Source organism: Perna viridis, chromosome 13 (genome assembly GCF_037379345.1).
Source record: "Perna viridis isolate PV_CMFRI_1.1 ecotype Kerala chromosome 13, ASM3737934v1, whole genome shotgun sequence".
NCBI lineage: Eukaryota > Metazoa > Mollusca > Bivalvia > Mytilida > Mytilidae > Perna > Perna viridis.
This window is the reverse complement of record NC_142457.1, coordinates 32,734,313-32,747,726: the sequence shown is the minus strand read 5'-3', so window position 1 is coordinate 32,747,726 and position 13,414 is coordinate 32,734,313. Positions and strand designations below refer to the sequence as shown.

At 36.7% G+C, this 13,414-nt stretch overlaps 4 protein-coding genes and 2 pseudogenes across 4 annotated transcripts; 2 read left to right on the top strand and 4 right to left on the bottom strand.

Moving 5' to 3' along the window:
- Nucleotides 1–2,339: 2,339 nt before the first annotated feature.
- Nucleotides 2,340–3,119, bottom strand: LOC148600368 (histone H2A-like). Its single transcript, XM_088558258.1, has one exon. The coding sequence runs from the start codon at nucleotides 3,050–3,052 to the stop codon at nucleotides 2,675–2,677; it is 378 nt and encodes a 125-aa protein (XP_088414384.1). The 5' UTR covers nucleotides 3,053–3,119; the 3' UTR covers nucleotides 2,340–2,674.
- Nucleotides 3,120–3,306: 187 nt separating this feature from the next.
- On the top strand, nucleotides 3,307–3,684 carry LOC148600367 (histone H2B pseudogene; annotated as a pseudogene).
- Nucleotides 3,685–4,323: 639 nt separating this feature from the next.
- On the bottom strand, nucleotides 4,324–4,827 carry LOC148600366 (histone H4). The gene has a single exon (XM_088559075.1). The coding sequence runs from the start codon at nucleotides 4,675–4,677 to the stop codon at nucleotides 4,366–4,368; it is 312 nt and encodes a 103-aa protein (XP_088415201.1). The 5' UTR covers nucleotides 4,678–4,827; the 3' UTR covers nucleotides 4,324–4,365.
- A 2,479-nt stretch (nucleotides 4,828–7,306) lies between these two features.
- On the bottom strand, nucleotides 7,307–8,086 carry LOC148600365 (histone H2A-like). The gene has a single exon (XM_088558288.1). The coding sequence runs from the start codon at nucleotides 8,017–8,019 to the stop codon at nucleotides 7,642–7,644; it is 378 nt and encodes a 125-aa protein (XP_088414414.1). The 5' UTR covers nucleotides 8,020–8,086; the 3' UTR covers nucleotides 7,307–7,641.
- A 187-nt stretch (nucleotides 8,087–8,273) lies between these two features.
- Nucleotides 8,274–8,651, top strand: LOC148600364 (histone H2B pseudogene; annotated as a pseudogene).
- Nucleotides 8,652–9,290: 639 nt separating this feature from the next.
- Nucleotides 9,291–9,791, bottom strand: LOC148600363 (histone H4). Its single transcript, XM_088559074.1, has one exon. It carries the CDS (start codon nucleotides 9,642–9,644, stop codon nucleotides 9,333–9,335), a length of 312 nt encoding a protein of 103 aa, XP_088415200.1. The 5' UTR covers nucleotides 9,645–9,791; the 3' UTR covers nucleotides 9,291–9,332.
- Nucleotides 9,792–13,414: the final 3,623 nt, after the last annotated feature.

The following is a 13,414-nucleotide window of genomic DNA, read 5'->3' as shown; positions in this document are numbered from 1 at the left end:
ACATATGTGCAGATAACTTATAAGGCACATCGCCTTATAACTCAATGCATTGACATAAATTCGCATATATATATGTGTGTGTGTGTGTGTGTGCATGTAGCCGCTGTAAAACCACCAGGTCGCAGAATAATGCCAAATTTCTGTATTTCTTTCTGTTTCGATTATTTTAAAATAACAGAGAAAGCTTTTCAATATACTACTGTGTTGGAAGTCAGACTATTGACGGTCCTTTATACGGGGGAATTTATCCTATTTATTTTCTTTTTTCTTTTTATTTCATTGCAGTGAAGATCGGTGTCGGACTTTTCAATTATGAAAAGGTCCACTTAAATGCGAGCGAATGTCTGGATTGTGTATCCGGTGAGTGCACAGAATGCAAAAATAAAGCAAAAAAAAAATATTTATATATAACAAAAAAGTGATAATGATAATAAAAAATATATTGTGTTTATGGCTGAGCGAAATTCTCCGGTTCAGACTACAGGGCTTAAGGAATTTTATGAGGTGATAATTAAAATACTAAGGTATTATAGAGAATTGCTGAAAGGTGTGAGTAGTGCTAACTCTTAGTAACCGGCTTTACGTATTCACTTATACGGCCAATGTATAATGTGTTAAGATGTGTATTGTTCAGAAAGTAAACGCGAATTGACCCTTAAAAAGAAAAAAAAAATATTATGATAAAAAAAAATAACGAATAAAAAGTATCAGAAAAAAAAATGACATTAGTCTTTGATAATTTTATATGAAGAAAAGGAAAAAGTTAATATAGATGTAATAATAGAATTTTTAAACATAAAGGGAAGGTGTTTCCATGGACAGAGATACACTTACATTCATATATGAACACATATTTATTAAAAAAAAATTACCACGAAATGCATGAAAGTTGCACACAACGATTACATTTTTATTCCAAATGTATAAATGGAATGAGTTCATGTGTATTGTAAATCCGTCAACGCTATGACGAGAAAGCAATTTGGTCTATTGAAATCACATTTTATGAAAAATAGATAGAGAATATTTGTACACGTATAAACTTATACAAAATATGTGAGATAAAAACTTTTTCGGAAAGGGAAAGATGGTTGTTGAACGGTATGCCTTTATTTATTAGGCGCAATTACTTGGTGTTTTCTAGGTACAGACAGGTGTAAAAAAAAAATGGATGTGTTACATTTTTTATTCGTGTATTATTAGACTGGATTACATATCAACTTAAAAATCTTTTTTTGAAGATTTGTGTGGCCCTTAAAAGGGCCGTTTTCATAATGTGAAAAGTCACACATTAAGCACGTTCTCCGCGAATTCTGCGTGCAAGCTGAATGTCCTTGGGCATGATTGTGACTCTCTTGGCGTGGATGGCGCACAAGTTGGTGTCTTCAAAAAGACCGACCAAGTAAGCTTCACTAGCTTCCTGGAGTGCCATGACGGCGGAGCTCTGGAATCTGAGATCAGTTTTGAAGTCCTGAGCGATTTCTCTGACTAATCTCTGGAATGGGAGTTTTCTGATGAGAAGCTCGGTGCTCTTTTGATATCTTCTGATTTCTCTCAATGCGACAGTTCCAGGTCTGTATCTGTGTGGTTTCTTGACTCCTCCAGTAGCGGGTGCGCTCTTACGAGCAGCCTTAGTTGCCAGTTGTTTCCTTGGAGCCTTTCCTCCGGTGGACTTACGAGCGGTTTGCTTTGTACGAGCCATTACGAACGATGTATGATTTCAATAACCGAACGGTGATAATACTGTAGCCTTGAGGGTCGGCTTTTGTCGTCGTATAAATTTGACAAGCAAGTTCATTATTGGTCGGTCGAAGCAATAAAACTCACTGTGATTGGTTATCATTCAGGTAATTTCATTGGAGGAATTGGGAAAACTTTCAATCCACCATTCTATTCATGTTTGAGCTTTGATGACATGTTATCAAGATTATCAAAAACAATTACATAAAAAGTTAATTAGATTCACCAACTTACATCTGATGTCACTCACAATTAGTCACATTTCTGTAGCAATTAGTACATACTATTACTACAAGCATTTATCATGGTTTTTACAAAAAATATTTTAGTAACAAACTAATTCTAAAAAATACAAATTATTTTTTTAAGAATCTATTTATCTTGTGTGCAATAGTTATAGTACGTGGTAAATGGGAAATTGATTCTCTTTGAATTAGTACTCCATTCTACTTTTCATCGAGAACTAGCCTGCATAAAACACATACTTAAAATGAGTTATATGGACTCGCGTTAGTAAACATACAACCCACAGGAAAATGCACGGATAAGTATATGCACATTTAGTAGAGGGCCAGAATTCTACACACACAACAGATAACTGAAACTCTACGATGCCCTCGCGTGGCTGCGTTTTTTAACGTTGTTTATTTTTTTTTTTTATTTTTTATTTTTTTTATATTTTTTGTTTTTGTTTTTGTGAAATGCATATTAATTCTTGAATTGCATAGTTATTGTGTATAGTAATACACGTATTTATGTCCGGCCGAAAAAAAAGGCATATAGGGAAGCTGAGGGAGTGGGGGGGGGGTGGTTATAAACTTAGTTTTAGTTGTTTTATAGTGCAAGTACACACATCAATTTAAGAATCTTTTTGAAAAGTGTTGGTGGCCCTGAAAAGGGCCGTTATATCCGATAGTTCAAAGAACTAAATTATTTATTTTGCAGCCTTTTGAGTCTTCTTGGGCAATAGAACTGCCTGGATGTTTGGCAGTACGCCACCCTGGGCAATGGTGACACCGGAGAGCAGTTTGTTCAGTTCCTCGTCGTTCCTGATGGCCAGCTGGAGGTGACGGGGGATGATTCTGCTCTTCTTGTTGTCACGGGCAGCATTACCTGCCAATTCCAAAACTTCAGCGGCCAAATATTCCATAACAGCGGCGAGATAAACAGGGGCTCCAGCGCCTACCCTCTCTCCATAGTTGCCTTTCCTCAATAGTCTGTGGATACGACCGACAGGGAACTGAAGTCCAGCACGGGACGACCTGCTCTTGGCCTTAGATTTGGCTTTGCCTCCCTTTCCACGTCCAGACATATTGTATTATTTGTGAATTGTTCAGTTTCAAATAAATAAACGTAATACTTAAAATATGCAATTTTCCATTTATAGATGCAAACGGATTGGAATGATATCATATGTATGAACCAATCAGTATCACTGTTCTGGCTTGTACTTGGTGTTTTCCGCGAGGTTCGCGCAAACATAATTTCAATCCACTTGGTCGTTTTAAATTGAAATTAGACCGAACTAGTGGGTATTATTCACTGTGTTATTATCAGAGAGTAAATATGCCGCCTAAAGCAACTGGATCAAAAGGAGCAAAGAAGGCCGTGACCAAGACGAAAGCTGCACGTGCCGGAGGTGACAAGAAAAGGAAGAGAAGGAGAAGGGAGTCTTATGGAATCTACATCTACAAAGTTCTCCGACAAGTCCATCCGGACACTGGTGTCTCTTCAAAGGCAATGTCAATCATGAACAGTTTTGTCAATGATATCTTTGAGAGAATCGCCGCCGAGGCTTCGCGTCTGGCTCACTACAATAAAAGATCAACTATTACATCTCGGGAGATTCAGACTGCTGTACGTCTTCTGTTGCCGGGAGAATTAGCCAAGCACGCTGTTAGCGAAGGGACCAAAGCCGTCACAAAGTACACCAGCAGCAAATAAACTTGCAGTGACGGTCTTCATACTTAACGGCCCTTTTCAGGGCCACCAAAATCTTTCAAAAAGATTCTTATGTTGATACGTTGCAAAACTGTTTATACTCTGAACTTGAATAAGAACAAATGCACACAGAAATCGTATAATCAGAAAAATAAGACTGAAAAGATTTCTTCGCCGTAGAATCAACTCCTTTACATATGAAAGCCACGCATCTAATAAGTTGATTACAAGTCAGGCTCAATAAAATAAATATGATTTCTTTCAAAAAGTGTAGATAGTTACGATACATGTACAGATGTTTGAATTTTTTAATTGAAAATAATAAAATCGGCGGTAAAAGTACATTAGCGTTCACCTTACTACAACGAAATGTGTGAAATCGACACTGAACACTACTCACTAATCGGCATGTGCAATACACAGTCTTAGTCAATAGTTGTTTTTTTTGAGCAGTTTTAATAGTGAATGTTGTTGTACATAGATATGTTTTTTCTTGGGTGTCTACTGTGCAGTGATTTATAACAATAAAATGATAAACATTATTCTCAAAATGTTATTGTTGTATGCCATGGGTGTTTTAATTAGAGAAGTTATTTGCTGCATATAACATCAATATCAGAATCTTTTTGAAATATTTTGGTGGCCCTGAAAAGGGCCGTTGTTGTTATTTCTAATGGAAGCTGCTCAACCTCCGAAGCCGTACAGAGTGCGTCCTTGTCTCTTCAGGGCATAGACGACATCCATAGCTGTGACAGTTTTTCTCTTGGCATGCTCGGTGTAGGTGACTGCATCACGAATTACATTTTCCAAGAAAACTTTCAACACACCACGAGTCTCTTCATAGATAAGCCCAGAGATACGTTTGACACCACCTCTTCGTGCAAGACGACGGATAGCTGGTTTGGTGATACCTTGGATGTTATCACGCAAAACTTTCCTGTGTCGTTTGGCGCCTCCTTTTCCTAGTCCTTTACCTCCTTTACCGCGACCCGACATGGTAACTATGTAATAAAACTATATCGGTACATGATTGATGCCGGCAGGACAAAAATAATATATATAACTAGCGCGACCGTGATAGAAAGCCAATCAAGTATTTGTTAAGTAACTTTTCATTGGACAGTTTGTGTGTGACGAGGAATGGAATGTTTTGTAAGAAAGAAAAAAAGGGGGCTCAATTTTTCAAATATAGGAAATAATTCACGGCAAATAATAGACGTTTCACAAATCGTACACACAGACAACGCATGTTTAAACATGATTTATAAAACAACATAGTTATTTGCACATATGTGCAGATAACTTATAAGGCACATCGCCTTATAACTCAATGCATTGACATAAATTCGCATATATATATGTGTGTGTGTGTGTGTGTGCATGTAGCCGCTGTAAAACCACCAGGTCGCAGAATAATGCCAAATTTCTGTATTTCTTTCTGTTTCGATTATTTTAAAATAACAGAGAAAGCTTTTCAATATACTACTGTGTTGGAAGTCAGACTATTGACGGTCCTTTATACGGGGGAATTTATCCTATTTATTTTCTTTTTTCTTTTTATTTCATTGCAGTGAAGATCGGTGTCGGACTTTTCAATTATGAAAAGGTCCACTTAAATGCGAGCGAATGTCTGGATTGTGTATCCGGTGAGTGCACAGAATGCAAAAATAAAGCAAAAAAAAAATATTTATATATAACAAAAAAGTGATAATGATAATAAAAAATATATTGTGTTTATGGCTGAGCGAAATTCTCCGGTTCAGACTACAGGGCTTAAGGAATTTTATGAGGTGATAATTAAAATACTAAGGTATTATAGAGAATTGCTGAAAGGTGTGAGTAGTGCTAACTCTTAGTAACCGGCTTTACGTATTCACTTATACGGCCAATGTATAATGTGTTAAGATGTGTATTGTTCAGAAAGTAAACGCGAATTGACCCTTAAAAAGAAAAAAAAAATATTATGATAAAAAAAAATAACGAATAAAAAGTATCAGAAAAAAAAATGACATTAGTCTTTGATAATTTTATATGAAGAAAAGGAAAAAGTTAATATAGATGTAATAATAGAATTTTTAAACATAAAGGGAAGGTGTTTCCATGGACAGAGATACACTTACATTCATATATGAACACATATTTATTAAAAAAAAATTACCACGAAATGCATGAAAGTTGCACACAACGATTACATTTTTATTCCAAATGTATAAATGGAATGAGTTCATGTGTATTGTAAATCCGTCAACGCTATGACGAGAAAGCAATTTGGTCTATTGAAATCACATTTTATGAAAAATAGATAGAGAATATTTGTACACGTATAAACTTATACAAAATATGTGAGATAAAAACTTTTTCGGAAAGGGAAAGATGGTTGTTGAACGGTATGCCTTTATTTATTAGGCGCAATTACTTGGTGTTTTCTAGGTACAGACAGGTGTAAAAAAAAAATGGATGTGTTACATTTTTTATTCGTGTATTATTAGACTGGATTACATATCAACTTAAAAATCTTTTTTTGAAGATTTGTGTGGCCCTTAAAAGGGCCGTTTTCATAATGTGAAAAGTCACACATTAAGCACGTTCTCCGCGAATTCTGCGTGCAAGCTGAATGTCCTTGGGCATGATTGTGACTCTCTTGGCGTGGATGGCGCACAAGTTGGTGTCTTCAAAAAGACCGACCAAGTAAGCTTCACTAGCTTCCTGGAGTGCCATGACGGCGGAGCTCTGGAATCTGAGATCAGTTTTGAAGTCCTGAGCGATTTCTCTGACTAATCTCTGGAATGGGAGTTTTCTGATGAGAAGCTCGGTGCTCTTTTGATATCTTCTGATTTCTCTCAATGCGACAGTTCCAGGTCTGTATCTGTGTGGTTTCTTGACTCCTCCAGTAGCGGGTGCGCTCTTACGAGCAGCCTTAGTTGCCAGTTGTTTCCTTGGAGCCTTTCCTCCGGTGGACTTACGAGCGGTTTGCTTTGTACGAGCCATTACGAACGATGTATGATTTCAATAACCGAACGGTGATAATACTGTAGCCTTGAGGGTCGGCTTTTGTCGTCGTATAAATTTGACAAGCAAGTTCATTATTGGTCGGTCGAAGCAATAAAACTCACTGTGATTGGTTATCATTCAGGTAATTTCATTGGAGGAATTGGGAAAACTTTCAATCCACCATTCTATTCATGTTTGAGCTTTGATGACATGTTATCAAGATTATCAAAAACAATTACATAAAAAGTTAATTAGATTCACCAACTTACATCTGATGTCACTCACAATTAGTCACATTTCTGTAGCAATTAGTACATACTATTACTACAAGCATTTATCATGGTTTTTACAAAAAATATTTTAGTAACAAACTAATTCTAAAAAATACAAATTATTTTTTTAAGAATCTATTTATCTTGTGTGCAATAGTTATAGTACGTGGTAAATGGGAAATTGATTCTCTTTGAATTAGTACTCCATTCTACTTTTCATCGAGAACTAGCCTGCATAAAACACATACTTAAAATGAGTTATATGGACTCGCGTTAGTAAACATACAACCCACAGGAAAATGCACGGATAAGTATATGCACATTTAGTAGAGGGCCAGAATTCTACACACACAACAGATAACTGAAACTCTACGATGCCCTCGCGTGGCTGCGTTTTTTAACGTTGTTTATTTTTTTTTTTTATTTTTTATTTTTTTTATATTTTTTGTTTTTGTTTTTGTGAAATGCATATTAATTCTTGAATTGCATAGTTATTGTGTATAGTAATACACGTATTTATGTCCGGCCGAAAAAAAAGGCATATAGGGAAGCTGAGGGAGTGGGGGGGGGGTGGTTATAAACTTAGTTTTAGTTGTTTTATAGTGCAAGTACACACATCAATTTAAGAATCTTTTTGAAAAGTGTTGGTGGCCCTGAAAAGGGCCGTTATATCCGATAGTTCAAAGAACTAAATTATTTATTTTGCAGCCTTTTGAGTCTTCTTGGGCAATAGAACTGCCTGGATGTTTGGCAGTACGCCACCCTGGGCAATGGTGACACCGGAGAGCAGTTTGTTCAGTTCCTCGTCGTTCCTGATGGCCAGCTGGAGGTGACGGGGGATGATTCTGCTCTTCTTGTTGTCACGGGCAGCATTACCTGCCAATTCCAAAACTTCAGCGGCCAAATATTCCATAACAGCGGCGAGATAAACAGGGGCTCCAGCGCCTACCCTCTCTCCATAGTTGCCTTTCCTCAATAGTCTGTGGATACGACCGACAGGGAACTGAAGTCCAGCACGGGACGACCTGCTCTTGGCCTTAGATTTGGCTTTGCCTCCCTTTCCACGTCCAGACATATTGTATTATTTGTGAATTGTTCAGTTTCAAATAAATAAACGTAATACTTAAAATATGCAATTTTCCATTTATAGATGCAAACGGATTGGAATGATATCATATGTATGAACCAATCAGTATCACTGTTCTGGCTTGTACTTGGTGTTTTCCGCGAGGTTCGCGCAAACATAATTTCAATCCACTTGGTCGTTTTAAATTGAAATTAGACCGAACTAGTGGGTATTATTCACTGTGTTATTATCAGAGAGTAAATATGCCGCCTAAAGCAACTGGATCAAAAGGAGCAAAGAAGGCCGTGACCAAGACGAAAGCTGCACGTGCCGGAGGTGACAAGAAAAGGAAGAGAAGGAGAAGGGAGTCTTATGGAATCTACATCTACAAAGTTCTCCGACAAGTCCATCCGGACACTGGTGTCTCTTCAAAGGCAATGTCAATCATGAACAGTTTTGTCAATGATATCTTTGAGAGAATCGCCGCCGAGGCTTCGCGTCTGGCTCACTACAATAAAAGATCAACTATTACATCTCGGGAGATTCAGACTGCTGTACGTCTTCTGTTGCCGGGAGAATTAGCCAAGCACGCTGTTAGCGAAGGGACCAAAGCCGTCACAAAGTACACCAGCAGCAAATAAACTTGCAGTGACGGTCTTCATACTTAACGGCCCTTTTCAGGGCCACCAAAATCTTTCAAAAAGATTCTTATGTTGATACGTTGCAAAACTGTTTATACTCTGAACTTGAATAAGAACAAATGCACACAGAAATCGTATAATCAGAAAAATAAGACTGAAAAGATTTCTTCGCCGTAGAATCAACTCCTTTACATATGAAAGCCACGCATCTAATAAGTTGATTACAAGTCAGGCTCAATAAAATAAATATGATTTCTTTCAAAAAGTGTAGATAGTTACGATACATGTACAGATGTTTGAATTTTTTAATTGAAAATAATAAAATCGGCGGTAAAAGTACATTAGCGTTCACCTTACTACAACGAAATGTGTGAAATCGACACTGAACACTACTCACTAATCGGCATGTGCAATACACAGTCTTAGTCAATAGTTGTTTTTTTTGAGCAGTTTTAATAGTGAATGTTGTTGTACATAGATATGTTTTTTCTTGGGTGTCTACTGTGCAGTGATTTATAACAATAAAATGATAAACATTATTCTCAAAATGTTATTGTTGTATGCCATGGGTGTTTTAATTAGAGAAGTTATTTGCTGCATATAACATCAATATCAGAATCTTTTTGAAATATTTTGGTGGCCCTGAAAAGGGCCGTTGTTGTTATTTCTAATGGAAGCTGCTCAACCTCCGAAGCCGTACAGAGTGCGTCCTTGTCTCTTCAGGGCATAGACGACATCCATAGCTGTGACAGTTTTTCTCTTGGCATGCTCGGTGTAGGTGACTGCATCACGAATTACATTTTCCAAGAAAACTTTCAACACACCACGAGTCTCTTCATAGATAAGCCCAGAGATACGTTTGACACCACCTCTTCGTGCAAGACGACGGATAGCTGGTTTGGTGATACCTTGGATGTTATCACGCAAAACTTTCCTGTGTCGTTTGGCGCCTCCTTTTCCTAGTCCTTTACCTCCTTTACCGCGACCCGACATGGTAACTATGTAATAAAACTATATCGGTACATGATTGATGCCGGCAGGACAAAAATAATATATATAACTAGCGCGACCGTGATAGAAAGCCAATCAAGTATTTGTTAAGTAACTTTTCATTGGACAGTTTGTGTGTGACGAGGAATGGAATGTTTTGTAAGAAAGAAAAAAAGGGGGCTCAATTTTTCAAATATAGGAAATAATTCACGGCAAATAATAGACGTTTCACAAATCGTACACACAGACAACGCATGTTTAAACATGATTTATAAAACAACATAGTTATTTGCACATATGTGCAGATAACTTATAAGGCACATCGCCTTATAACTCAATGCATTGACATAAATTCGCATATATATATGTGTGTGTGTGTGTGTGTGCATGTAGCCGCTGTAAAACCACCAGGTCGCAGAATAATGCCAAATTTCTGTATTTCTTTCTGTTTCGATTATTTTAAAATAACAGAGAAAGCTTTTCAATATACTACTGTGTTGGAAGTCAGACTATTGACGGTCCTTTATACGGGGGAATTTATCCTATTTATTTTCTTTTTTCTTTTTATTTCATTGCAGTGAAGATCGGTGTCGGACTTTTCAATTATGAAAAGGTCCACTTAAATGCGAGCGAATGTCTGGATTGTGTATCCGGTGAGTGCACAGAATGCAAAAATAAAGCAAAAAAAAAATATTTATATATAACAAAAAAGTGATAATGATAATAAAAAATATATTGTGTTTATGGCTGAGCGAAATTCTCCGGTTCAGACTACAGGGCTTAAGGAATTTTATGAGGTGATAATTAAAATACTAAGGTATTATAGAGAATTGCTGAAAGGTGTGAGTAGTGCTAACTCTTAGTAACCGGCTTTACGTATTCACTTATACGGCCAATGTATAATGTGTTAAGATGTGTATTGTTCAGAAAGTAAACGCGAATTGACCCTTAAAAAGAAAAAAAAAATATTATGATAAAAAAAAATAACGAATAAAAAGTATCAGAAAAAAAAATGACATTAGTCTTTGATAATTTTATATGAAGAAAAGGAAAAAGTTAATATAGATGTAATAATAGAATTTTTAAACATAAAGGGAAGGTGTTTCCATGGACAGAGATACACTTACATTCATATATGAACACATATTTATTAAAAAAAAATTACCACGAAATGCATGAAAGTTGCACACAACGATTACATTTTTATTCCAAATGTATAAATGGAATGAGTTCATGTGTATTGTAAATCCGTCAACGCTATGACGAGAAAGCAATTTGGTCTATTGAAATCACATTTTATGAAAAATAGATAGAGAATATTTGTACACGTATAAACTTATACAAAATATGTGAGATAAAAACTTTTTCGGAAAGGGAAAGATGGTTGTTGAACGGTATGCCTTTATTTATTAGGCGCAATTACTTGGTGTTTTCTAGGTACAGACAGGTGTAAAAAAAAAATGGATGTGTTACATTTTTTATTCGTGTATTATTAGACTGGATTACATATCAACTTAAAAATCTTTTTTTGAAGATTTGTGTGGCCCTTAAAAGGGCCGTTTTCATAATGTGAAAAGTCACACATTAAGCACGTTCTCCGCGAATTCTGCGTGCAAGCTGAATGTCCTTGGGCATGATTGTGACTCTCTTGGCGTGGATGGCGCACAAGTTGGTGTCTTCAAAAAGACCGACCAAGTAAGCTTCACTAGCTTCCTGGAGTGCCATGACGGCGGAGCTCTGGAATCTGAGATCAGTTTTGAAGTCCTGAGCGATTTCTCTGACTAATCTCTGGAATGGGAGTTTTCTGATGAGAAGCTCGGTGCTCTTTTGATATCTTCTGATTTCTCTCAATGCGACAGTTCCAGGTCTGTATCTGTGTGGTTTCTTGACTCCTCCAGTAGCGGGTGCGCTCTTACGAGCAGCCTTAGTTGCCAGTTGTTTCCTTGGAGCCTTTCCTCCGGTGGACTTACGAGCGGTTTGCTTTGTACGAGCCATTACGAACGATGTATGATTTCAATAACCGAACGGTGATAATACTGTAGCCTTGAGGGTCGGCTTTTGTCGTCGTATAAATTTGACAAGCAAGTTCATTATTGGTCGGTCGAAGCAATAAAACTCACTGTGATTGGTTATCATTCAGGTAATTTCATTGGAGGAATTGGGAAAACTTTCAATCCACCATTCTATTCATGTTTGAGCTTTGATGACATGTTATCAAGATTATCAAAAACAATTACATAAAAAGTTAATTAGATTCACCAACTTACATCTGATGTCACTCACAATTAGTCACATTTCTGTAGCAATTAGTACATACTATTACTACAAGCATTTATCATGGTTTTTACAAAAAATATTTTAGTAACAAACTAATTCTAAAAAATACAAATTATTTTTTTAAGAATCTATTTATCTTGTGTGCAATAGTTATAGTACGTGGTAAATGGGAAATTGATTCTCTTTGAATTAGTACTCCATTCTACTTTTCATCGAGAACTAGCCTGCATAAAACACATACTTAAAATGAGTTATATGGACTCGCGTTAGTAAACATACAACCCACAGGAAAATGCACGGATAAGTATATGCACATTTAGTAGAGGGCCAGAATTCTACACACACAACAGATAACTGAAACTCTACGATGCCCTCGCGTGGCTGCGTTTTTTAACGTTGTTTATTTTTTTTTTTTATTTTTTATTTTTTTTATATTTTTTGTTTTTGTTTTTGTGAAATGCATATTAATTCTTGAATTGCATAGTTATTGTGTATAGTAATACACGTATTTATGTCCGGCCGAAAAAAAAGGCATATAGGGAAGCTGAGGGAGTGGGGGGGGGGTGGTTATAAACTTAGTTTTAGTTGTTTTATAGTGCAAGTACACACATCAATTTAAGAATCTTTTTGAAAAGTGTTGGTGGCCCTGAAAAGGGCCGTTATATCCGATAGTTCAAAGAACTAAATTATTTATTTTGCAGCCTTTTGAGTCTTCTTGGGCAATAGAACTGCCTGGATGTTTGGCAGTACGCCACCCTGGGCAATGGTGACACCGGAGAGCAGTTTGTTCAGTTCCTCGTCGTTCCTGATGGCCAGCTGGAGGTGACGGGGGATGATTCTGCTCTTCTTGTTGTCACGGGCAGCATTACCTGCCAATTCCAAAACTTCAGCGGCCAAATATTCCATAACAGCGGCGAGATAAACAGGGGCTCCAGCGCCTACCCTCTCTCCATAGTTGCCTTTCCTCAATAGTCTGTGGATACGACCGACAGGGAACTGAAGTCCAGCACGGGACGACCTGCTCTTGGCCTTAGATTTGGCTTTGCCTCCCTTTTAGAAAAATATATGAATTCTGAACGAAACAGGGAAAAATGTTTGTTGAATAATATACTGGTACATGTATTGTTCTTTGTTAAGTAGATAGTATATTAGATAGATAATACTGAAGGTACTATATTCGAAGTACACGATTCAAATCGAGGTTGACAACCCGGAACTGTCAGAGATTCTTACACACAGGTCAAGTAGTCTACGTACCTATGGAGAAGGATATAGAGTAGAAGTATATTTAAAGTTTTAAGGATTTATGCACATGCATTAAATCACGCTTCTTTTAGACTTGTTAAAATTACAAATGAATTGGCCTCTATTTGAAACCGACATAAGAATATGTTTTATTTTTATCTTTCTTCATACATCTTGTTTTGTTGTGTGTTGTTTTTATTGCCCTAAATATATTTTTCTATATCTTTAATGACAATAAAGTTATTATGTTT